This window comes from Drosophila erecta, unplaced genomic scaffold (genome assembly GCF_003286155.1).
Source record: "Drosophila erecta strain 14021-0224.00,06,07 unplaced genomic scaffold, DereRS2 tig00000021-arrow-pilon, whole genome shotgun sequence".
Taxonomy (NCBI): Eukaryota; Metazoa; Arthropoda; class Insecta; order Diptera; family Drosophilidae; genus Drosophila; species Drosophila erecta.
Window position 1 is genome coordinate 11,472,455 of NW_020825198.1, and position 25,210 is coordinate 11,497,664.

Below are 25,210 nucleotides of genomic sequence, written 5' to 3' on the forward strand. Positions count from 1 at the left end.
CCCTAACATCAATGGTTTTTCTACTGTTTCCAAGGTGCGGTCACACTCAGTCTGATTGGCACAACAAACGAAAAAGTTTGCAATTCCAGGGCGCTTTTTTTTTGCTTCATCCAGCAAGTAAATAATCCCCTTCAAAAGCAAATTCTTGTGTGAATTGAAAAGCAGCTCTTGGAGCACCGAATAATCCAATTGAATTAGTGAAAAGTGAAAAATATGCTGTAAATGCGAAAGCGAAACAAGTGCACAACTTCTGGGAAGAGAACAAAAAAAAAAAAAATTGGTGGAGTAAATGCCAATACAAAGAGTGGAGAGAGAAAAAGAAGAAGAGCGCGCGCATTCTTGCTCTCTCTTGTTATCACTTGCGCGGCAATTGTTATTGTTCCGACAAATTCACAATTGTCCAGCCTAAATACTTAATTTTTGCGACTTATAGTCTATATCTGTGAATTTTATGTGGAATTGTGTTAAAACACCAGTTCGCGCGAAAAGCGAGAGTGATCGCAAGTGTTCGAATTAAAAATAGCGTTAGCGTCGCCAATTGAAGGCCACCTGTCGAGTGCACTGCCTGCGGATATTTGTGCCCAGTGAAGCGTGAATCTGCAGAAAGCGCTTCATTCGCTGAATTATGCGATTGTGTATTGTGTTCTGGTCTGTGTTATTCAACGGGTTAATTAGCTGCTGGCCAGGCCAAAACAATCAATGCGTTGAGAGAGAGAGAGAGAGCCAGAGAGGGCTGCCACCCTTTCCTTTCATTGTCTTTGCTTAATTAATACCCCAAAAAGATATCTATTCAATACATAATCGTGCGCTGTGTTTGCCTTAGAAAGCCATCTGTATTTATTTTTGAGTAGACTTTCTATTTATTTGTTGCTAAAAGGAAAAGTTTAGTTAGTAAACCAAACGCGACAACCCTGAATTGCCCAGCTGTTTGCTTACTCTCCATGGAGGCAAACACTTAGTGGCAGTTCTGCAAACAAAGCTATTTTCAAGCCAAATCTGATGATTGTTAGGGCTGACAAAAAAATGTAAATAAGATATTTAATTTACAAATGTTTTAACGCTTAAGACTATAATAGTACCCTCTTTAACGGGTCCGTAGCTATAAAGGTTTTAATCTTCCTACCTCCTATTTTCTACCTACCTCTAATTAAAGCTTAGCTATTTATTAGCTAAAAGTGTAACCAAAAGAGGCCAACACTGCTGTCCGCTCTCTTTCCTTCTCTCGCTCTTTTGGATTTGGCCAAGCTAACGCACACCTGCGACGCTCATTCTTGACTGAATTGCCGTGAGTAAGCGTTGGGTTGAAAAAGCGAGCGCGTGTCGTGAATCGGAAAATCGAGACAAAGATAAAGAAAAGTTCATTATCACATGCCAGAAGAACAGCGGAAAATAAAGCCGTTGAACAAGTGAAAAACGAAAGGGAAATGCAAGTGAAAAGTCCATTTGGACCCTGCCCTTGAAAGTGTGTATGTGTTGGCCGCAAGTGTCTGCGCCTTTGTGTGCGTATGTGTGTTTGTGCGTGTTCGTTTCTTCCAAAAGTGTTCAATGTAAAAATAAAATATCCGATTAGATTCTCGAGCACAACAAAAGCAACCTTGAAAAGGCAGCCAAGAATCTGCCTTTCTGCTTTTCGGCTATTTTTATCCGTTTGGAAATGCCCGACAAGTTATCCAAGTGTCCAATCGGAAAACTCACGTCGCACAATTGAAAACCTCTTGGCCATTTACCCATTCAACGTGTCTCGGTGTTTCCGTCTTCACTTGGGCGTGATCACGCATCCTTAAAACGAAAATAATAAAAGAGTTTCGGTTCCTAAACTACACTTGCGGTCAAACTAATAGTGGCATTCAGTTGTAATTGCCTAGGCTTCAGAAAATCAATTACTCCAGTTAGAGATGTTTAAAAGAATAGGTGACAAATCAATAAAGTTTTCCAAACGTTTTCTATTATGACTAAAGTACTTAGTTTTATTGTACATTTTGGTGACTTTAATGTTTTATTGCACAGAAAGCTTATCAGTTCGCCATCCACTATTATTTTGACTGCATCTGAGTGTCCTTTTCACGCCTCCGTTCGTTAGGTAAAAAACAACCACTGGAATTCACTTTACGCACAAAACGACTTTAGAACGCAGCAGGATGTGGAAAGCGTAGGAGAAAAAAGGGTAGTAGACAACACGCAACGAAGGCCGGAAAACGTGGAAATGACTGGCTAATTAATTAGCAAAGTAGGCAAAGGAAAAGCGGCGAAAATAGGTGTACCTTCTAAATTCCGATTTGTTGCAAAATTTATACCGAGCCAAGGCTTAAAATGACATCATACGCAAATGACACAACGACAGCAGCAGCAACAACAGCCACATCGGCGGCAGCAACATCAGATGGCGCAGCAGAGGCGGCAACTACAGCTGTCCCCGCCCACCAATCAGCTGTGGGGGGCGTGGCGCCATCAGCTGATTCGTCCAAAGTCAAGAGCCGCGACAATTTGTCCATTGGCCGCGGCCACTATGGCGATGACGATGGCAACAGCAGCGACGGACGCGAAAAGGCCGACACAACACCGGAAAATATCAAGAAAATCGCCGAAATCATCGACAGTCCAGATGGCACCACCTCGGCCAATTCGCCAATACCCTCGCCCCGACATGTCCAGCTTCGGCATCCCGTGAATCCCGGCTTCGTGGGCCTCGGCGCAGCCATCGATGACTCCTGCGGCAAGTTCTGCCTTGGCAAGCCGCCACCATCGCCGGCCGAGAAAGGTGAGCCACAGTCTTGTCTCCTAAATAGACGTCCATAGGTCCAAAGTCCACAAATAGATGCTTGATTTACCTGGCATGCAAAAAATGTTGCACTCTTGGGGTTTCCACCTTCAAAGCCATATCATGTTGCTAATTTTAATTCACATCTTAGTTAATATTTATAATGACGTGGGGCTAGGAAGTCAGCATTTTACATTTACGATGACTAGGATATTTTCTGCAAGTGATACGACCGTGGTTTTTAATTGCCTTCAAAGTACAAATTCGTTTGAAAACGATTAAAAGCCTGAAAAGTATGTAGAAGCTACAAAATGGCATAGAAACATGTATTTTAAAAGACCTTTAACCTTTAAATGCTCGGCGTCCTTATGACTGCCGCAACATCTTGGCCAAGTTATAGAAATTGGATTGTATTGGTAAGAGATACGGCGGCAACCGCAAAACCCGGCGACAATTGATGGCTAATTTAGCCATGGTGGTTTTTGTTGGACTTGCTTTTGTTGCTTTGTTGATCCAGGTTGCGGCTTGTCTTTGCTCTTTTCTTTGTTAATTTGAATTTTTAATGAAGTTATTTTGTGCGAGTCTCTGGCCACGACTAAGCGCAAATATTTATTGCAATAGTCATGCCTGGCACACACACTCGCACACACACAGCGAAACACACACACCCTCAAACACACCTCGTTTATGTTGCTGCTCAGATTGGCACAGTGGGCCGCGTTTGGCTCAAAAGCCAGTTCTCGATTCTCGATTCTGGTTCCGAGAAAGTGGAACGGGATCAATAGCCTGCGAAAGCGGCAAGTGACATCAGCCAGCGTGGTATTTCAAATTTATGGTCCTATGACACAAACTATGTAGTTGCTAATCTAGAGTTGAATGAATGAATGAATGTTCGGAAACACTGATATCAATCTGCACTTCTAATGGCAGCAGAGAAAACAATGTTTAAAAATTCAATTACTAATTCAATGATAACAAAAATAATTAGGCATTTCGTGAACCGAAAGAACTTTATAATCAAAACTTTACTTTCTCATTACATGCAACATAAATCAGATGCGTGTGCTCATAAATTTCACATGTGAAGTTTTGGGCATAAAAACTACGCACAACATTTTACAACAATTATAAATAGAAGCAATATAAAATGTTAGTTTAGGCCTGTTTATTTTTCTTTAATCGAATGTTTACAAGTTCAAAACACTGATTGATTTATCTGCTCGGCATTAAATGGTTCTCAAGTGTTGCAACTAATTTCATATTAACTTGGCTTGGTTCCAAAACTCAGCAGAACACAAACTTTAATACAAAATGTAAAAACACTTGATCAACAGTGAAAATGGGTTTTCATATAAATGCGTTTAATACGAATTTCCACACAACGCTTCTGTTAAAGGTAAACAACTTTCGTAGTTCAGATACAAATCGTATATTTATGAGTAACCAGCAGATTTCTGGGCGGAGTTCTGTTCACATTTGCATTGATCAATTTGCCTGCAATCCTTTGTTTTCAATTAAATGATCTTGCTCCAAATGGGCAAGCCTGGAACTCAGAAATAATAAATAATGATAAGACAGCCTGGATCGAATCGCAGTAACCTCCGATCGATCAACGCCCGCAGCTGTGGGCTGAGTCATCCACATCCACTTCCAGATACTTCAGATACTCGAACACAAATCTGTTTCGCTTTTTGGAGTATTCGATTGTATTTTGCCAACGAGTTATTGCGTGCTAGGAATGAAAATGTGTGAGATAATGACGGCGACTGCTATAATTGTGTAAGATTTGGCAAGCGCTGCGAAATGAAACCAAAACTGATAAACAAAAAAAAAAACATTGAGAAATGGGAGATTTATGAAAAACAAATCACGGCACTTGATGATGAAGTGAAAATCGAGGTGCCGCGGGCCTGGGAATTTAGGTTCCATTTCAAGTGCCGCTGACAATGAGTGCCAAGGTATAAACCAACTCGGCGAATAGGGTATTATGTCACCAGCTTAAATGATTCATTATATTGAAATGCCGCAGGGTATTCGAAAGTGTTACTCTTTGCAGTGGTCTTGCAGTTTAAACTGAAAAATTAAATATGGTGTGTTTGTTTTATAATTTAACATCTAGTCACGTGCCACTTTATAGAGTTAATATGAATTCCTTATGTTTCGGTTGCGTTTCTCATTTGCACATACCAATCCAATAAAAATGTGTGGCATTAATTCTTGGCCAGCGCCCAAGAATCAAACAGATTCGGCACAAATCTCTTGGTTTTGGCCTTGTTCCCAAATTGATAATGATTTGGGCATGCCTAATTAGTTGTATTATTAAATTTGTGGGCTCTTGAATATGCCGTCAAGACCTGTCTCTAAACTATTTCAGCAATTTTGTATCATTATTTTGGGTGTTGCAAATATAAATGTCTTGATTTTTCAGCAAATTTAGAGTAGAGCCACAATGCTTAAAGTAGTTTTCGAACTGAACTGCGCAGCCTTTATCTATTGGACTTCCATTTGCTTTTGAATGTAGAAATACTGATGATGATACTGACTTTCTGGCGAAAATGGAGAACCAAAATCTCATTGAAGCACTTCTCAATTTTCTTTTCAATTTTCTGCTTCTCAAGTGTATATTTAAATGCTCGGTAAAATCGAAATAATCGCCGATAACAAGGCACAACAAATAACCGCCAGTCGATGACCTCATTCGCAGATGACAAATGATGATCATCAGCGATGGCTTTCACTGTTGTCGCCGAGCAGCAAAGAAGTATAAATAAATTGTTAATAACATTTACTTAAATGTGAGAACCTGACCCCATCGAAAGGCAAACCAAAAATCGAAGTGTAACCATAGACCACACACCGAAACACCGAAATGATATAAACAAATTGATCGGTGATGACGTAAGCTTCAAATGCAATTAGCGTAGCTAATTGAAAACCAATGGGCAGCGTGAGAGATTTGCTTATCAATTTCCGCTTTGCATTCGCTCCATTATGTTACACTGCACATTTGCCAAATTAGCCCAAAAAATGGTTAGCACTCGGAATTACGGGTAGTAAAAAGCAAATGATCAAAGATCAGCAGGCGGTCGCACAATTTCCCATACACTAGACTTTCCCAAACAACAACAATAGAAGCCAGCTGACCGACAAAAATTACCCAAAAATGTATATATTTTTATATGAGTGTGTATATATATTGCACTACACCATTATTTTGCTTTATTTATTGCGAAAAGTAAAAGCGACTACACAACGACTACCGACAAATAAGAGCAAACAAAAGACTTTTAAACGAGCAGCACTACTCGACACACGGTCTATTCCACGGGCAATGGGCAATAGTAATAATAATGGCAATAATACCCGACATTTGTGTGTTGTGCCAACAGTTTTCAATTGTTGGCCCAAATGCGGCGGCTTATAAAAAAGGCAGTGCTGAACGATAACTCGATAGAAGACATTTTTTTATGGCCATGCACAGTGGGCAGCGTAATTACCGTTAGTCAGTCGTTACCAATAGCGGTCTATTGTCTATCGACGATTGCCATACTTCCTGCCAAATTAGATTGCAAATTTTGTGATCTAACAAGCGAATAATGTCGTTCTGGTTTCCCGCCAAACTAGAACTTTCCCAACTCTTAGAAAAGATTTTTAAATTTCTGACTGCCATGCAATGATCTACTAGCTCCTAGGCTCCTAAACCATTTGTGCTTTATTTGTTATAAACAATAGTTCGCTTTACTTGATGACAATAGATGCCCATAAAGTCGTAGTTTCACAAAGTATGCTATATTTAGTTTGAAAATGTTTCTTAAATAGAAAATATTTTGTAACCTGAAATTATAAGCTGAGTTTATGGGAAACTGGGAACAAAGAAATTATGCACATCGACTTCCCTTTATGATTCTGATTGAGCACTTGCATCTGTGGTTGATATCTGAGAATCTTGTTTTGGGGTACAATTACAGTAACAAGTTAATTTGTGCCAATCAAAAATGAGTAAGCTTAAACCGGAACCAGTTTTCTGCTACTTAGTATATTGTTTATTTAAATACAGCAATTTTCTGCAGCGATGCACAAGATGAAAAACATAAATTACAAATGTTTAGGTAGTAATTAATTGAATGTATATCCAAGTATTCATATGAAGAAAATGCATAGGTGTTCATACATCTTCTTTTAATTTCAAAGCAATGCTAATAATGACACATTTCCACCTTGACTCCCCATTTAATTGCCCATCTGCATACTAATATATTAATGGTTGCCAAAGAAATAAATGTGTTGCTTCGTGACCAAAAACTTGTTCAAAATAAGGCTGTGAGATCTATGGCGAATATGGATATGGTATTTGAAATATATTTTCAGGGCAAACGAAACGGAAGTACCGCGGCCAGCTAAGTTTGGCAGAGCGTAAAAGTTTTGTGGGTCTGCCGAATGGAACAACCCTCATAGAACATACAACTACAACATACCACATACCATACCATACCACTATTCCACTATAACATATACCATATAGCATGGCAGTAGGAGAAAGAACCTGCAATTGACCGAAATCACCGAACTCTAACCTTCACTTGCCGGGCAGCCAACTACTGCCTTATATAGAGTACGACCAGAAGCTACCCATCCATAGATCACGATTCTGAGAGGCGGCCCCCTAGATGGTCTCCCACCTCTCCACTCGATGTTGTATGTGCTTGTGCCACTTCGCGTGGCGGAGCTGAAAGCAAATTGTTTGATTTTCTTTTTGCCCGTACTTTGGTCGCGGAAATGTATAGAAATCGCTGGCGGAAACGGTGAGGGATTTCCCCGGGCTGCAGGTGGCTGTTTCGGGGCCCTTGAATTGGTTGAACTTCAGGGAATGCGACCTGTGTTTGCCTCGAGATTGTCATCCGGGATGCAGGTTGATTGCCTTGTTCCTTATTTGTCGCGAAGCTCAGATATACAGAACACAGGTGTTTCTTTGGGAGGTTCACAATTAAGTTAGTTCCAAAATTTGGCAGTTGCTCATGCTTACTAATTGGTTTTTTTCATATTCGGAACATGTAATTACCAAGTATTGGTGTAAATCTACATTAACACTATAATAAACAATTTGTCAATGTTTAGATGTATGCCTTGCGAATGTGAGAATCGACTACTACTAGAGATCAATTTTGTATTTACAAGTATATTTTAAATGAATTCTTTAAGATACATATTTGCGTAACTGATTTTCAACACATTACCTCTGATCCGCTCCTGAATTCCTCCGTTTTGATGCAGCTCATCCAACTCTTTTTCTCGTCCGCTTGCCACTTCAGTTGAGTTCAGTTTAATTAACGCCAGCCAGCAACTTAGTTTCGTTTTCACCGCTTAAACGCTAATAATAAAAATAATAATATTAACTGTAAATAAATGCTAATTTAATTGTGTGTGTGTTTGCTTCTTTTCTATTCCATTGCAGCAGCTGCGGCACAAAGCAGAGCGAACCAGCAACATGGCACTCCAACAGCCAACAGCAGCAGCAACTCCAATCATAAATCAGCGGCTGATGACGAGGAGAACTCGAGCGAGTCGAATACAACCACGAAAGCTTCGCTGGCCTTCACCATTGATCATTTCGATGCCTCCGAGAACGATTCTGCGGCACAGGCGGCGCGCTACAAGAACATGATGGAGCGTTTCCAGAATCGACACAAGCGCGGCGCCTCCATGTCCAAGCTGGAGACGGAGAAGGATAACACGACGGCCACATCGAACAGTGGACGGCAGTCGCAGAGGAGCAGCCTGGATGCTGGCAGCAGCATGGCGGACGATGTCTCCTCCCTCACAGCAGCCACGCCCAGCAGCGAACAGGCGCCTCCGGTGCAGGTGAAGATGCGGGTGCGGGATCGTAGCGCCTCCCGGGTGAGAGATGCCTCCAAGCGGCACAGTTGGTCGCCCAGGAGCTCGGCCAATGCAACCGAACCAGTCGCAGCACCTGCGCCCAGACCCGCCAGCCGATCGAAACTGCCACCGCCGCCGGCGGCGAACAAGGGTACCTCCAACATGGTGGCCAACCGCACGGCCAATCAGTTCACACCTCGCTCCACCGCCATGCAGCTGGCCCTGCGCCAGGTGGAGATGCTGTGCCCACAGCCGCCGCTAGCCGATGGCAAACCGGCGGCCGAGAACGATGCAGTCAGCGAGGCAGGCACCTACACCCTCGATGGGGACAACTATACGGAGGAGCAGAAGGATCTCATGAACATCGATAGAAATTTGAAGGAGGCAGCTGCCAAGCAGCGGCCCAAACAATTGCCAGTTAAGTCCAGCCGGGGCAGCAACGTCCTGGAGGTCAACTACTACCACGAAACGCCGCTGCAAGAGCAGCTGCCACAGCAACTGCCAGCACAGAGGAGCTCCACAGGTCAGATAACTTATAAAATGTTTGGTGCTTAAAAGATTTCAATGATTTCCGCAATTAAACGCATACTGATTAACGTTTCTTTTTCCGCAGGTGCCTATCTGGATCAACTCAAGAGTCGCGTGCTGCGTCAGCAGGTGCCCCTTTCGCCACCCACTCCGCCTTCGCCGGCAGCGGATATGGGCTGCTTTACCAGTGTGACCACCAGCGGAGTGCTGGCCAAACAGCGCGCCCTGGATACCCATCCGAAGCACAGTCGACACTCGCACAGCCTGTCCACCTCGCAGATCGACAGCTCTGAGTATGTGAGCAACGAGGCTAAACTGAGGCACACGCAGGCCTTGTCCGGATCGGCCACCGATCGCCAGAAGGCCGAGTACCGCCTGAATGTGTTCACCACTAGCACCAATCAGCAGCACCAGTTGCCGGATACACCCACCACGCCCACACAGAGCTCGGAGGCCGCCCTGCTGCAGACGGCGCAGACCAAGCAGGATTGGATCCAGGAGTGGGCACGCAATGCGCGTGCAAGGAGCCTGGCCCAGGATGTGAGTGGCACGAGCGCCGCTCGCCGGAAGCAGCAACAGCAGCAGGCGCAAGCGCAGGCACAGGTGAGCTGGTCAACCGGTTCTGCACCGGATTTCGGGCAACCTTCTTTGATAAATTCATTTATGGAAAAATCCCAGTCTATTGACACTATCTGGTTAGTTTGGTGCTGAATGAGTCACCTATGAGTCATCTATAGGAGGATTACATTCGAAATATGTTTTAGAAACTTTAATTTATTTGTTGAAGAGAATGTGCTAAATTAAAATGAAACAACACATTTTCGTTCATTAAATCTCTTTAAGATTTAGTCGCAGTTATTAACAAATGATTAGTAGCCTTATTTGCTAGTTAAAATGACGTAGTGCTATTTAGCTGGCGTTGTTTAGCTTATCCTATTAACAGATGTAGATTAGATTGCAAAAATTATTCATCACAGTCAGTTAGGGATCAACTTGGTAATTTACGTTGTGAGATGTTCATTTTAAACACGTTATTGTATGAATACTTAATTGCATATAGGGAATAATATTCATTTTTACCCATATAAAACCACAATTTACGAAATTAATTCTGTGAGACAAATAAAACCAAGTTAAGTTGAGCTAATGTTTATGTACATACACACTTCTATATTTTACATTTGCTTGACATAAGCCGTAAAATATACTCTTTTAGCTCGGACACAAACCCATTACTAACAATGACATAAATGGAGCATACTTTTATGGGCTTAATTTGTGATAAAATAATAACTACTGTTGCTTTACAAACATTTTAATGGGTAAATAATGGTTTGCTAGAAAAGTTGTTAAGCAAATAGTTAAATTTTGTTACCCAACTGTTTATCTACATATAATTTCGATTGCTCACTTCTGCTTAGTTTAATGAAGTAAATTTACTGATATTGGTTTCGTTAACTTGCAGCAACTGATGACACGCAGCTATAACTGCTCCGACACGGGAGGCGATTCCTTGACGGATGACAGCCTCAGTTTGTACAACCAGCAGCGGCAGTATGCGGCGGCAGCCAAGCTCAATCGCGGACTGGCGGAGCGGTATCGCCTACTGGGCGACTGTGACTACGCCAGCGATCCGGCGCTGTGCAGCCATGGCGGTGGTGGAGGTGGACAGGTGCTGGAACCAGGTTACAAGCCACCAAAGAGTCCCAGCAAGATTCCCTCGCCGCTGCACACGCTGGGACGTGCGCGCAGTGCCAGTCGCTCGCGCCCGCCAACGGATGCATACTTGGAGCAAACGGCTGCGGCCATTAGTAATCTCCAGCAGTCACTATCACGCAGAAGTTCGGTTAAGTCCCCGGCACAGAGCAGTCCGCAGCACAGTCTGGAATCGGGAATGGGTGCCGGAGCAGGCGGTGGCTATAGACGATCTCCGCTCCATCGAGCGCTCATGACCAGCAGCATCAATGAGGCGCAGCTGCAGTTGCTCACCAGTGGCGAGTATCTTCTCAAGCAATTGCGTCGCCGCAAGAACTCCCTAGAATATGATCCTGGTCAAGAAGTGGAGCATGTTGAGCCAGCAGCTGCACCCTTGTCGCCGCTGCGTCGATCGAGTAGCTTCCAGCAGCAGCAGGGCCAGCAACCTGTGCGTCAGGCGCGTCCCAATTTCCAGAACCTCTACACACCGCCCGCTGCCCGTCATGCCCACGCCTTGAGCACCGTTCACCAGCAACAGCAGCAGCTAAAGAAATCCGCCAGCAGCAACAATTTCGAGCAGGCTTACAGCGACTACGACAACGAGTTGCAGTATTATATAAACGATGAGGATGAAATGGGCACTACTGGGGCCTACTACTCCAGCAACGAAGAGGAGGAGGCTGTGGAGAACCACGAAGATCAGAGCGCCGTGCCGCTAAGTAACACGCGCATGAACAAGGCACTGCTGATGCGGATCGAGAGAAGCAAACAGAGGGTGGCTGGAACACAGGCGCCGGCCAAACCAACCTCAGCACCAGCGGGCAAGCTGAGCATGGCACAAAGTGGTGCTGGCTTGGTGGCCTGCCCCAATACTCCCGAAATGCCACGCCGGGGAATCAAGAGTGCTCCCAGGGCAGCTCCAGGGTCGGGCAATCGAATCGCCCGCCAGTCAATGCCCCGGGAGACGAGTCTCAGTCGACTGGCACAGCAGGTGCCCAGCTCTCTGGCCAACGCTAAGAAGCAGCTGCTCCAAACCGCCAATGCCGGTGTCACCTCCAATCCAAGGGATCAGCGTGTGCAGCCCAAATACCTGGACATATCCAAGTACAAGTCGGCGCAATCCAACAACTTTTTGCGCAAGAACGATGCCAAGAGTACTCTGAAGCCAGCAGATCAAATGAAACGAAGTCCCAGTGCCTCATCCATGGGTCTGAGTCGCGGCGAGGGAACGCGAGCCAGTAATCGGAGTGTGCGTAGTGCTGCCTCTGCAATGAACACCAGTACTACTTCGCTGGGCGGTGGAAATCCAGGATCACGCAACTCGTCAGCAATTCGTCGCGATGCCTCAGGTAAGATTACTTGCCCATATTCTTTTCTATTTTAAATAATTTGCTTTTATTTGTATTTAAACAGTGAACAAGCAAAAGGAGGCCGAAATGGCCATGTGGAAGCGTCGATCTACCTATGATCCCATGAAGGCGGCAGCCGAGGATCGCCGCAAGAAGGAGGAAGCGCGACGAGCTCAGAATGAAGCTCAGCGACAGATCAACGATGAGGTTGATGAAATGCCTTTTGAGAGGTAAATTATATGGGCATCACTTGCCAAAGTCTTTCTGATAAATAGCCCGCTTTAGGTGACTTTCCTTGTGTTTAACCCTGAGATAATAGATCTATAGTTATTATTAGACATCGTTACAAATATGTATCCTATAAGAACAGCAAGGCAAGGCCCTAAACTCAGACTCCTTAAATGGTAAAGGTTTCACACGAAAATTCCAACGTATTTGGACTCAGGTGTATTTCTTGAAATTTCTTATCTTAGTTATTCTTTACCAGTAAAACGTTTATTTTTTTGGCAGATCGATACTATTCTCCATTGAAGAGTTCCTTTAGAAGGTATTACTTAATGAAATAATTGCGTTTTCCTATAAAAGTAAAGCTAAATACTCCAATAGGTTCTCAAAAGTCTCATTCTTTTAGATTAGTGTAGATCAACTTATTTAAGCTCATTCACATATTTTTTTTAAGATTTAAACGATTAGTTTTAATAAATAAGATTTGGCCGTCGAGGTCTTAGTTTTAGTATACTATTTCGTAATTATTTGTAACATACTTTCAATTATCTGAATTTCATTTGTATCCTTTACTTTGGTTCTTTTATTAGCCTAAGGTTGTGGGTAATATCGCGGCTTGAGGTAAAGGTGCGTTCTGGAAATAGACAAATATATTAGCAATAATTCAACTATCTCTCATGACTCACTTCTAGATGAAACTTATAATTTTCCCTAATTTGTACTTACATAAGTAGTGGCCAAGTAACGAGTTCAGTATTGAATTTGTAACGTAACACCGCTCAGTAAAATCGGATGAATAGGAACTATGTCGTAAATGATCCAGCATTCTGTACTTATGATTTTGCTAATTGATTTCTTCTCTTTTAATTTCTGTACACCCCCAACACACAACACCACCACCAACACTATCTATCAACACTACGAAAACAATCCAATAACAATCGGTAGACCATCACGCTCCCACTACCGCCGTGGACAGTTATGACCAACAGATGGTGTGCTAGTTACCGATTTTTGAGCCATCAACATACACCTAAACATTCAGTTGACTATCTTTCCACGAAACCCAAAAAAGAAAACCAAATACTTTCCACTACAAAAACATGCCACACGATCTAACATGGTGCAAGCAGCAGCGGCAGCAGCAGATTGTATCACTAGAATCCCAAACTAGTGTCAGACACAATCGCCGAATCGAATCGAATCGAATCGAACAACGATCATTTTGAGAACGGATCTAACTAGCGTAGTATCCACAAAAATACGATTTTCCAATGCAACGACAACTAGAATGAAATGTTTAGTAACGACAGCCAACCCGAAGCCAAATGTGGTGCTATCATTTGCCAATGTAATAGAGCAATCTTTATCAAAAATGTCGTAGTATTATTGTTAAATATTTATGCATACAACTCAATCATTTCGTTGTTGTTCGCCGTTGTGCAATTGTCTCGACCAATTTGTTTGTTCGTCAGTTCGTTAGTTACTTTGTCTTGTGCGGCTTCATTTGATTTTATTTGGCTGAGCAGCGAATTCGACCAATAAAATGCTCTCGAAGATTGAAAACTAACCGCATCAATTCTAACTTCATACAACATTTAAAGGTCTCCTCCTGGTGATTATGTTTTCGTATTTTATTTAACAAAAGTACCAAACACAATCATTTTGGGCGTATTCCTTACTAAATTTTGCATTAGTAGCGCATCAGAGAAATTGAAAATGAGGGGATAAACCATTGATTGAAGTGTCTATAAAAACATCGTATGGCTTAAGATTAAATGAAACAAAATAATGAACTTACTTAAAGACAATATTATTGATAACTTCATAATTTCATTAGTCTACTGAAAGTTTAAAGTCCTTTCCAAATTAATGTGCTTTTTAACATACAATATTTTACTTGTGTCCAAGTCCTAAAGTTAGAAGCAATCTTCATCATCAATTACGTTTTTCCATACTATCACTGAAACAATTGGTTAATGAACCCCGATTTGCAATTTCCAAATCTTTCAAAATTGTAAAATCCTCCGTTTGCTCTGGCAACTTCGAAAGAAATCTTCATCATTATGTAAATTGCTGCAACCCAAACTACTTAACCAAACATCTAACAAAACATTATTAGTTAGTTCCCAGTGTACAAATGTTTGTCCCGTTTATTGCCTAACCGATTATCGCATTCAACATGCCACTCCCAAAGCAACCTAACCAAACCAACCGACCTAATCCCGAAACCCGCTAACCACACAAAACTCAGTCAGTAGACCAAGCTAACACATAGACAACTATTAAACGCTTTCTTAGAACTCGCTAGTATAAAACTCACCTGAGATCGAGAAAGAACACTTCACATGCCATTCAAATTGATTGCATTCCGAATTGTGCATTTATTAAAATAATCCTTACCGCCCAATTTGATGAAATATTAACCCAAGTTCTCTATATACAGTGTGCTGCGCCCAGCCAACAATATGACCATCACGAGCGGCGGCAACAGCTACAGTCCTCGAAACTCCGTGGAAAACGACGCCTGGACGCTTGGTGAATCCTCCGAGTATGGGGAATATCCCGATGACTACGATGAAAACGATGAGGTGCATGGCGATGAGGATGAGGATGAGGATATTGACTACGTTGGCCAGGAATCCGACGATGTTTTCGAAACGGAATCCGGCGAGGCTGCAGTTCAGGGCGCACAGTAGACAGCTATAGAACTAAACAAAACACAAACCAGCAACAGTGATAAATAATTCGATATATACATAACTCTATATATATGTATAACATATTGTATTTCTTAGCGATTGATAATGCGAAATACGTATAACCTTAGCTGACATGATTTTCCCTTGGCTTGTTCGACCTATCTAAATGAAGTTTTGTATTTTGAAAACCGGAGATCATCGAAATATGCAATAAACTGAACACGCTAAATGAAAAAGTTAACCACTTCAGATCTGTCCACATGCCGTAGCGTATTTTTTTTTAAATATTTTATTGCTGAAATATTCACTTCATGAATTGAATTCGATAAAAATAATAAGTTGCAAAGCGTTGAAAGCTTAAAGGATTTCTGAAATTGTACAAACATAACTTAAAAATGGAATATGCTTTAAATAGATATTCTGACATTGTCGATTTGGTGCAAATAACTATAATATATATGGAAAAATACTCAGATGTGTCCTAGGCCTTGTGAAGTTTGAAGAGTTAGAAATGGATTTAAAGTCGAGCCGAAATGACTGCAATCAAGTGCTAAACGAAACAATGTAATTTTAAGAATTGCTTACCAAAAACACGCGGTAAAACTGACCAAGAGGAATTGAATTGTTTTGTAATCTGAGCTGAAATTTAATGCGTTCGAGATCGGCCCTTTCTTTGCCCAAACACGATTACTGGGAATTAGTTTGGTTTTTGGTAAGAATTTGTAGTTACTCATCAACTCATGTCTGTAGGTTTTTATATACATATATGCGAACACACGATGGAAGGTAGCTTACATAACAAATTACGATACTGTCTAGTTTTATATATGCATACAATACACTAGCCGAGTATTTCTTATACAGACGTCTAGTTTAGTACTATGTAAACGGAGCATATGTGGTATTCGCTTTTAAACAAACTGAATTGTTAAATTAGTTATTCTTTCAAGCAAACGCAATACAAATGGTCAAATATCGTGCAGAGGTGTCGGTGTCCAAATTGCAAACAAACTGCTCGCTGGATATTAAGTGGATTTTAGTTAATTTTAAAACAATTGTATTCTTGCAGCTGCTTTTCTAAACAACTAAAACTACAAATGCCCAAGCCAGCTTAAGCAATAGACAATATACTATAAACAAAGACTTTTTTCTAAACCGCTTGAAAATGTCCAATAAAATATTCAGAAGCAGTTGACCGGTTTTAAAAATGATTATTTAAGATAAATATGTATTTTAAAATAACAAAATTGCAACGCAAGAAAAGTAAGAATTAACCGTCTAAAATGTTTTTAAAATTGTATATTTTAGGATTTCAAACGAGATGAATGAATTGTTTTTGTATTGTGTCCTATTTCTTGTTATTTTATTTCTCCAATAATTTTAGATAAACAAAAATAAACGATGACAAAAATAAACAAATTTGAAGAATAAAAATTGTTGTTTGAATTAAAAATATTTTTAGGTTCAACGTTCTCTAATAAATTTGAATGGGATTATAATGAATGCCAAAATTATAATGAAAGTCGTAGATTTCATATGTGCATATAAATATACTTACTCTTGTTTAGGAAAACGCAATACTGCTTTCTCTCTTTCAGTTTTAAATTTTGTGATTATTGTTTTTAAATTCGTTCTATGCATATTAGATCAGCTAACTGGAATATTTAATATTATTCGTGGACATAATTGAATTCAAGGCCCAAGTGTAACGAATGAGATGGAAACATGGATATTTTCGATGGAAGTAAACGAAGTACGAAAGTGGAATTTGTTAAATGTATATCTTAGATATACAATATTTGAATAATAATTGTAATTACAAAACAAAAGCAAAACAATGTTGTTATATGCGGGAATGTGTGAGTGAAGTGTGGGTGTTTCTCCAGCCATAAAAATGTTTGTTTGGGGATAAAAAGGAAACGTCAATTGGGTTTCGTATAACACTGAAAACGCAATCAAAAAACGCAATTAAATTCAACAAACTGGTGACTCTGAAGTCGAATCAACTTGAAAGGTACTTGAAAAAATGATGATATATATGTTGTGTTTTAGATAAATACAAAATATTTTTCTTGAAATAAAAAAACGGGTTTTCAATACATTGTCTATTTGAATTTTTATAGTGGTTTCTCCGATTGTTTTAAAATTTGGGCATATTTTGGCCACGTTGAGGCTGTTAAATGTAAAAAGATAGATAATGTTAAATGTTTTTAGCCAATCTTTTTCTGCAGTGCGGTATGCAGCTATATTTTAATCCATGTTGGTCACTGAGTATAAAAAATACATGTGCAGGGGGGAACTCACGAAGAGAGCCAACAAAAAGCGCAATAAAATGAAGCAAAACTAATGAAATTATTTGAAATAGGAATGTACACAACAAGTTTTAGCTGAAACAAAACAAACACAACTGCCATAAATATTTTCCACAAAGAAAAACAAAACGAAACAATTTCACGGTGGAAAAATCACACTTCACAATCTGTAAACAAATGCTATTAAATATTTATGCAGTTTGGGTAATAAATAAATGGATTTTTAAGTTTTTATGCAAGCGGGAATCGGAGGTCATAATTTTACAAATGGTCTGAAAGAAAAACAAGAAAATAAATGATTGTGTAATTAAATAGTTGGGCCCTTCAATTAGGATAAGCTGTAACGCAAAAATTAAATTTTTTGTTGAAATTTTGAAACAAATCTCTGCAACACCTTTGAGAGTTATAAACTATTATTAAACGGAAAGGGCTGAGCGATTCGTTAGTATCGTAAATAAATATGCCAGCTCTTCGATACAACAAATTTTCTGTTGCCTAACCTCAAAAAAACAGGCAAAGATATATGTACCGAAAACTTCTAAAGAGATGGCCAAACAAAAGCCTATTAATTATTATGATTGTTATTAACCTTTGGATTGTGCATTACTTAGCACGTCTGGTTTCTGGCTGGCTACCTCATCGCATGAAAATGTTCAGTTTTAATTTCCGTTTCCATTCAAAAATTTTTGAAGTGCCCGTGAGCTCCAAAATCTCGTGCTATTCTGGAGGGGATTTTCGGTTTTTATATAGAATTGTTGTGGATCTTTTTGTGTTTGGGGCTTAGTCGGGCACTTAAAAATGGCTTTATTTATGGGCTTTTATCATTTCAACTTTCCCAGGATTTGTGATATGGCCATAAACAAATAATGCCTAATGTGCATTAACTCATAAACAATGCAAATCAGTATGAGTATTTACGAAAAGTGATTGAAGCAATCCGGACACTTGAATTTATTCACCACATTGCCACTGGTACTTGAGGGCACTTGGCTCCTCGTGATAAATGGCACTATATTCATCGATCGCATTTGCCAAGGCCCCTCCATTTCTTCTCAGTACGTCAATGAAGAGTTTTCAGCTTCTCGATTGCCATTCAGTCCTCGAGCACCAAGATACATTTGTCATTTGCTGCCGCCGCCAATTATAAACATTGGGCATGTGTGTGCATATATCATTACTTTATGGAATGTTTGTGGTCGATTGACAACTTGCAGTACTTGAGATTATTTACTTAGTGCTGTGGACTGGAATGTTTCTCAAGTAATGGGCAAGAAAGGAAATATCTATAAATTTACAAAATCCATACTTAAGAAACAAACCTGCGTGTGTGTAATACTTTGACTTCAATGCTGTGGATACATTCTTTTAAAGTTATAATACAAGCTCGGGTTGTACACATCATACATGGGATGTTTCATAACGATGTGCTTGAAGTGCCATCGTTCAGCGAGCAAAGTTAGTATCGAGATGACGTAACCAACACACAAGGCCACAAAAGAGCTCCAGAATTTTTGAATATTCATCAGGGCCTCCTGTTGGGCCACAGCCTCCGCCGGCAGATGCTGTATGGCATCCTTCAGCCACTTGGATATCAGACCTGTGTGACGACACATCAAATGGCATGGAATTCAAACAGGATAGAGGATGCAAATCCACTGACCGCCCTCCGCCAGATGTTGTATGGAGCCATCTATGCGCGGCTTCAGGGCCGAGTTCTTCTCCATGGCCAGCACTACGGGCATATGGAGCACACATTCCTTCATGATGTGTAGAGCTGATCCGGATTCGTCTGTCACTCGTAAGTAGCGCAGATAAAACTCGTTGTCATAGTAGGCGCACTGACCTTTGGCAATGCGAGAGGTCTACAAAAATGAATAATACCATAAAATATAATGTAAAAACAGCTGAAAAGTGTACGACTATATATACAATTAGGTTTTATGCTACTAAAACCAAATAGCCATGACCCTCTTTTCGACTGAGCTTCAAATGCAAAACAAAGTTATCCGCCCAAAGCCATTAAGTCGACGGAATACTTTCCATATCACACTAGATTATTTTGCCAACTTGATGAATTAATACCGTTGAATTAAAAATGTTGCCAAATACGCTTATCACATAGATAAGATATTTGGCGTTGGAAACAAGTTGAAACTGGTTTTTGTTTTTCTATCCGCTGGTATAAAGTTCATTGCTACAAAATGTTGATAACCAGAGCGGTTACAAATCGGGGCAAGCTTATAAGTCGGTATGGTTGAAATCGAAAATTAGTTAGTTAGTTTTACTACCCAACTAAGTCAGTGGAAATTTGACAGTATTACTCAAATAGCAAAGTCTTACCAAATCGTCGCTGTATCCGATCACCTCCATCTTTTCGCCAACTTTCCGAGCAATCTCATCATTGGCACCCAGAAAGAACTGTCTGTTCTCATTGGCCCCAGCAGATGGCGGTATATGGGATCGCAGCAGATCCTCCAGTGTGTCTATAGTAACCCTATATAATCAAGCATACGATCAATAAATTCCCAGAACTATATTTCCGCGATTCCTGTCAGATGGGAAGCTTACCTGGCAGCCGGGTTGGCCAAAATGGCAGTGAAGCTGGCCCTATATGTGGCCACCAAGAGGATGCAGTAGATCCAGTACCAGCCAGTGAGTACCCTCAGTGGCCAGTTTCGAGGCATTCGTGGTAGAGCCACATAGAGGAGCATGCTGTAGGTGAGCAGGATGCAGTTGGCATAGCCGTCGAATAGATCGCGGGGTATCCGATCCTCTCTAGATGGCCGATAGCGACTAATGGCAATGCGAAAACTAATGCGCCGATAGATCTTCGGATCCATGGGCAGTGTGCGCTTTTGTCGCAGGCAACGAAAGAACTCGGAGGACACATTTCCATTGATAATGGCGTTCAGGAAGCTGATGGCATAGAAAACAGTGCCCACCACAAAAAGTGAGAGCAGTACACCCGCCCACATGCCGGCGCTGAAGGGCAGGATGAAGGTCTGCCAGGAGTTATCCGTCGAGGATTCCGGTGTGAGAAAGGTCAGGCACTCGAAATTGTGCGGCGCACTTAGCTCCACTAATTTCAGATACACCTGGAACGGATGCAAGTCCCCAATGGCAAAGCGGGCACTGTGGTCAGCCTGTGCAGATTAAAGCATTAATAAGTCAACAGTTTGGCTAATGACATACCATAATCATATTCCAAGGGCCCTTTTTTTAATCCCCACTTACCACCTCATTCACAAGCATCGAGTCAATGTGTGTGCCGTTCTGGCCGTATGCATCCGGATCAGCATTTCCATCGGCAGCACCGTCCAGCTCCCAGTCCATATTCTCAGTTTGATTCGGCTTGTAGTAGACGGGCCTGAAGTTCAAGGCCTTGCCCAGGGCATTCATGATCTCCACCTCAACTCCTTGGAAGCTGTTTGTCGCATTCGCCCAAAGAACCATGGGCACGTGCTCGGAAATGGCCACGGGCAAGGGGGTTCCTGAGGCATTCAATAATATTTTCAGAAAACATAGTTTATAATATCTTATTTAAATAGCAACTGTAACTCACCGAATAAGTTACTCGTTTTGTCAGCAAATAAAATACTGCCATTCACACCCTTGCCCAATTCCCAATTAACAATATTCTTCGTTACCAAAACGCCACTCAAAATGCCCGGAAAAGCTATGGTAGAAATGGTATACCTTTCAAGAATAATAACCAAATTAACACCATTAATTAAGGGAACGTTGCATATGTCACACACTTGTTGTCCAACTGCCTTTTGAGGAAAATGGCGCCGATAAAAACGCTCCATAGGTGTATCATATCGCTCTCAAAAAGCCGCGAATCGTGTAATAATACCAACTTTTTCTGCATATTCAAGGATCTATTCTCGTAGATATAGCCAAGAAATCGCTGCACCTGCCAGCCATTTAGAATGGTGATGATAGTGAGGTCACAATCACTGGATTTGATGGCGCCAACGAAGAGCTCAACTTGTTTGGAAGGTCGCTGCAGATCCTCACTGGCATTGGACCGCATCACAAAGATGGGTTTTACTTGGCGACCCACCGATTCGAAAAATATGCGATCGTATATGGGATAGTGCAGATCATCCGTGATGACGCCAAAGCATCGCTTCACATTGGCAACCCACAGGATTTTCTGTAGCAATATTTTCAGATGCATCTCGTAACCATTTAGTGGCGGCTGGTTGGGATTGGGAATTAAGATGGCCATCGCCAGGGATATGTACGCCCCAATCAGAATCCCCAGCCAGCGCATCCTTTCGCCGCCAAACGCAAACTGTTGGCCACTTCTCCGCTCCGGCAGTTCGTTAACCTGTTTACCGGAACAGAGCCCTCGAGTCCTCATTGCATATGCAGATCTAATTAAACTTGTCCGAACTCCGTGAACCGGGAGACCCGGACTGTCAGCCAGTCAGCCAGCCAGTCAGCCAGTCAGTCAGTCACTCATCAACCTGATTTACTCGCATTCCGACTTTCCACCGACTTTCCACAGGGCTATCTAATTAAAGTTTTGCGGCCCAGGGGTTAATAAGTTTAACCAGATAATGTGTCCAAGGTTGGTGGGAATCCCTTTTTTCAGTTGGGTGTTGTAATGACACGTCCTCAACGGAGTTTTTACTGGGCACTTTTAGCATTTTACGATTTATGTTTAACATTGCTCTTTGTTCTATAAGTAAAATATGTATTTTATCTAAAGTCCATAACTCCACTTATCTTAATCGGAATTCGAAGTGGCATACCTCTAAATGTTTCTGGAGCAATTCTCTAAAAATCTGCATTCATATTTAAAATTTTATTTTTTTTAATTTTTTTTGAAGTTTTTTTTATGTTACGATATTGTAAAAATTCAAAAAATTAAATAAATGTCACAAAGCGGAAGTTCGAAAGTCCATAACTTAACTTATGTTATTCGGATTTTGAAGTGATTAGTCTTGTAGTTAGTTTTCATCGATTTGCCAAAATTCGTTTCACTACGCCCACTCTACCGCCCACAATCCGCACAAAACTGTCACGACCACGCGTTTAAAAATTTTATAAAATTTTTTTTACGCAATTTCTGCCGTTGTTCCAGAAAATGTTGAAATTTCTCGTTTGCTCTTTCACAGGCTGAGTAACGGGTATCTAATAGTCGGGGAACTCGACTATAGCATTCTATCTGGTTTTTACTTAAAGTACCTAGCATATGAAACTCTACCTGTCATCCCCTGCAACCAAAATGACCTACATAAGATCTACCTTTTTACAAAATAAAGAAAACCCGGATGACCTAATCAAACAGACGATCAATCAGTACCTAAAGCAGCCAACGATAACATCTCGCAACCAAAACAAAGCCATGGCAACCAGCTCACCCAAGAATCAGTCCAATACGAGAAGAAACCAATGTGGCAATCAGGCGTCATTAAATTTCATTTAATCGGTACGCCACTGATTGAGATCTGTGGCGAAAGTAGTGGCTGCGATCCGATGTTGTCACTAATTCGATGACTGCCCAACGACCAGACAATTGGATCAGACCAATTTATCATAAGGCCATAACTAATCCGTCCGTCGGTCTTCATTAGCGGAGACACGAAATCGGAGGCCGGACCAGTGGTTGGATGATATGAGGTTGAGTGCCGCCTGCTGATGAGTTGCTGCAGTCGCGAAATCAGCAAATTGCGATCATCCGCAGTCAAGGCCCGGTCCACACTAACGATATTGTAATGCGGACGACGACGACGTGTCACTGGAGACATAAGACTCAGCCCAGTCTGTCCGTTCTGCTCAGTCCAGTCCAGTCCAGTCCAGTCCAGCCGATTTAAGCGCCCAGAAGCCGCATTCAAATACCCATTAATGTCAGCTCAAGTCAGCCGGTGAGTCGGAGCCAATCAGCCTGCGGATGTGATGGGTGATGCGATGGGATTCGGTGTGGGCAGGTAACCAGTGGTCTGTTGCCAGTTGCCAGTTGCAAGTTAGCCAGTCTTACTTAGCCATATCCATTCCCGTTCTTCTGCGCTTTATTGTCGTATAATTAACTTTTTCCGAATCGTCCGGATTTGGAATTGTTTGCACATAATTGCAATTTAATTATTTTCTCTCGCTCGTTTTCCTTTTCATGTTTTTATGGATTTATGTTGGTCGCGCGGTCTGCTGGCCATTAGCTGGGTAACAGGTAACACCCGGGCCCTGCGACCAAGAGACTAATGCCAATACCGGGCTCACAACCATAACCACATCCACATCCACACTCACATCCACATCCATATCCATCCCATGTCCAACCTGGCAGGCGCGGCAGGTAGGTAGCGAAATCGATTTCGGACGCCCCCGGACCGCTTCCCATGTCCAAGTGTCAGCCGGTGCCGGGTTTATTCTCTGGACCGACACTGCGCAAAATCGGGATGGCTCTGGAAATGTCACACCTTTAAGCTATATATGGAAAAGGTATATCCCTTCATTAAATTACAAAAATTTCTATATCACTTATAATGTTTTAACACCAAGCCCCTTCATATAATCCGTTCAAGCTTAATTTCTTCAAATTTCTTCCTTAACTTTTCAAGTTTAATTTCAAGTTTAATTTCTTCTATAATTTCTTGAATTTGATACAACAGGAATTTGATGTAATTCACTGGCCAACCATATACAATTTAGATCCTAACTTAAATATGTGTAGTACAAGCATGCCAAGCTTTATAAATAAGTGAGTACTTATAGATTAAAACTTTACTTTCCAACTTAATGTGACACTTATAAAAAGGTGGTTATAGATAAAACCCTACTTTCAACCTAATGTGACACTTTTTACAACATAAACGATTCTGTTTTGGCTCAGAAATGTTGACTTCTAACAAATATATTTTTCAAATGTGCAGTAGTAGTTTTGTGCAGTGTAGTCCGTTTCAGTGCTCCTAACGAGTGCATCGCATGCGATGGGAACGAGCGGAGATTTTCGGCAGGGATGTGGGAGTACCAGAAGTAGAATCAGGGTCCAGCCGAGTGGAAAACATTTTGCACTTTTATGGCCCAGATTCACTTGGTCCACGATCCATGGCCAGAATTGGTGGGAACAACAACAACAACAAAGAGAGAGAGAGAGAGAGAGAGAGAGCAGGGCTTGCCGTTGTTTGCATTGACACATTTTCTATTATTGTTTTTCTTGCGAGATTTTCTCAGCAGAATTTATGGGTTCCTTGAGGTTTCCTCTTCGCCTGATCCCCGTGCACATGAGTCCGAACATTCAAGGATTCAAGGATCCGGGTGCTCGGGGACTTGGCCATTCGATATGCTTCTGTTTTAATTCCTACCAAATATTTTATGCGAATTTGGCAGTTTATTGTTGTCGGCTTTGGCTTACAGTGTGAAATGTAACAAATTTTCATCACCATGCGCGTGTGCGTGTGCGTGTTCGTGTGCGTGTGCGTGTGCGTGTGCCGGTGTCCTGGGAAATAATTCAACAGTTTTCCCACCTTCTGCTTCGGTTCGGCCGGCAAGTTTTTCCTCTTCAGCAACAATTTTCCACTGATTTATTGCCCCAGCTGTGGCCCACCAACCATCTTTATCTGCAAATATGTGGGAGTTTTCTGGTTGTTCTTCTTTCTTCTGGCTTTTTTTCTTTTGTTTCCGAGCGAGTTAAGCTCTTCAGTTACTTACAGTTTACAGGGCGGGAATGATATATGTATATTATAAAGTCCAGCCAAAGTTTATTTCTAGTTCATTGACAAAAGTTCGGTTCACACGCTGGGGAATCGAAAAACATGT

The 25,210-nt window shown here is 41.5% G+C and overlaps 2 protein-coding genes across 15 annotated transcripts; one reads left to right on the forward strand and one right to left on the reverse strand.

Annotated features, from left to right (window-relative positions):
• Positions 1–28: 28 nt before the first annotated feature.
• LOC6544244 lies at positions 29–15,965 on the forward strand. Of its 13 annotated transcripts, none has more exons than XR_003407651.1 (8): positions 29–117; positions 2,081–2,758; positions 8,211–9,155; positions 9,246–9,763; positions 10,626–12,204; positions 12,269–12,434; positions 13,378–13,780; positions 14,876–14,995. XR_003407651.1 is itself a non-coding variant. In XM_026976615.1 (8 exons), the coding sequence occupies exons 2-8, from the start codon at positions 2,311–2,313 to the stop codon at positions 14,969–14,971; spliced, it is 3,789 nt and encodes a 1,262-aa protein (XP_026832416.1). In that variant the 5' UTR covers positions 29–117; positions 2,081–2,310; the 3' UTR covers positions 14,972–15,060. The 13 variants fall into 13 exon arrangements, 11 of the variants coding, with proteins under 11 accessions (XP_026832416.1, XP_026832408.1, XP_001972367.2 ...); XR_001448561.2 differs by having other exon boundaries at positions 8,214–9,155; XM_026976615.1 differs by lacking the exon at positions 13,378–13,780 and adding an exon at positions 13,020–13,056 and having other exon boundaries at positions 14,876–15,060.
• A 2,815-nt stretch (positions 15,966–18,780) lies between these two features.
• LOC6544246 lies at positions 18,781–22,014 on the reverse strand. 2 transcript variants are annotated; one of them, XM_026977179.1, is made up of 7 exons: positions 21,202–22,014; positions 21,006–21,139; positions 20,678–20,934; positions 20,012–20,586; positions 19,784–19,937; positions 19,107–19,305; positions 18,781–19,040 (listed from the first exon to the last, which is right to left on the reverse strand). In XM_026977179.1, the coding sequence occupies exons 1-7, from the start codon at positions 21,810–21,812 to the stop codon at positions 18,787–18,789; spliced, it is 2,184 nt and encodes a 727-aa protein (XP_026832980.1). In that variant the 5' UTR covers positions 21,813–22,014; the 3' UTR covers positions 18,781–18,786. The 2 variants fall into 2 exon arrangements, with proteins under 2 accessions (XP_026832980.1, XP_001972369.3); XM_001972333.3 differs by having other exon boundaries at positions 19,104–19,305.
• Positions 22,015–25,210: the final 3,196 nt, after the last annotated feature.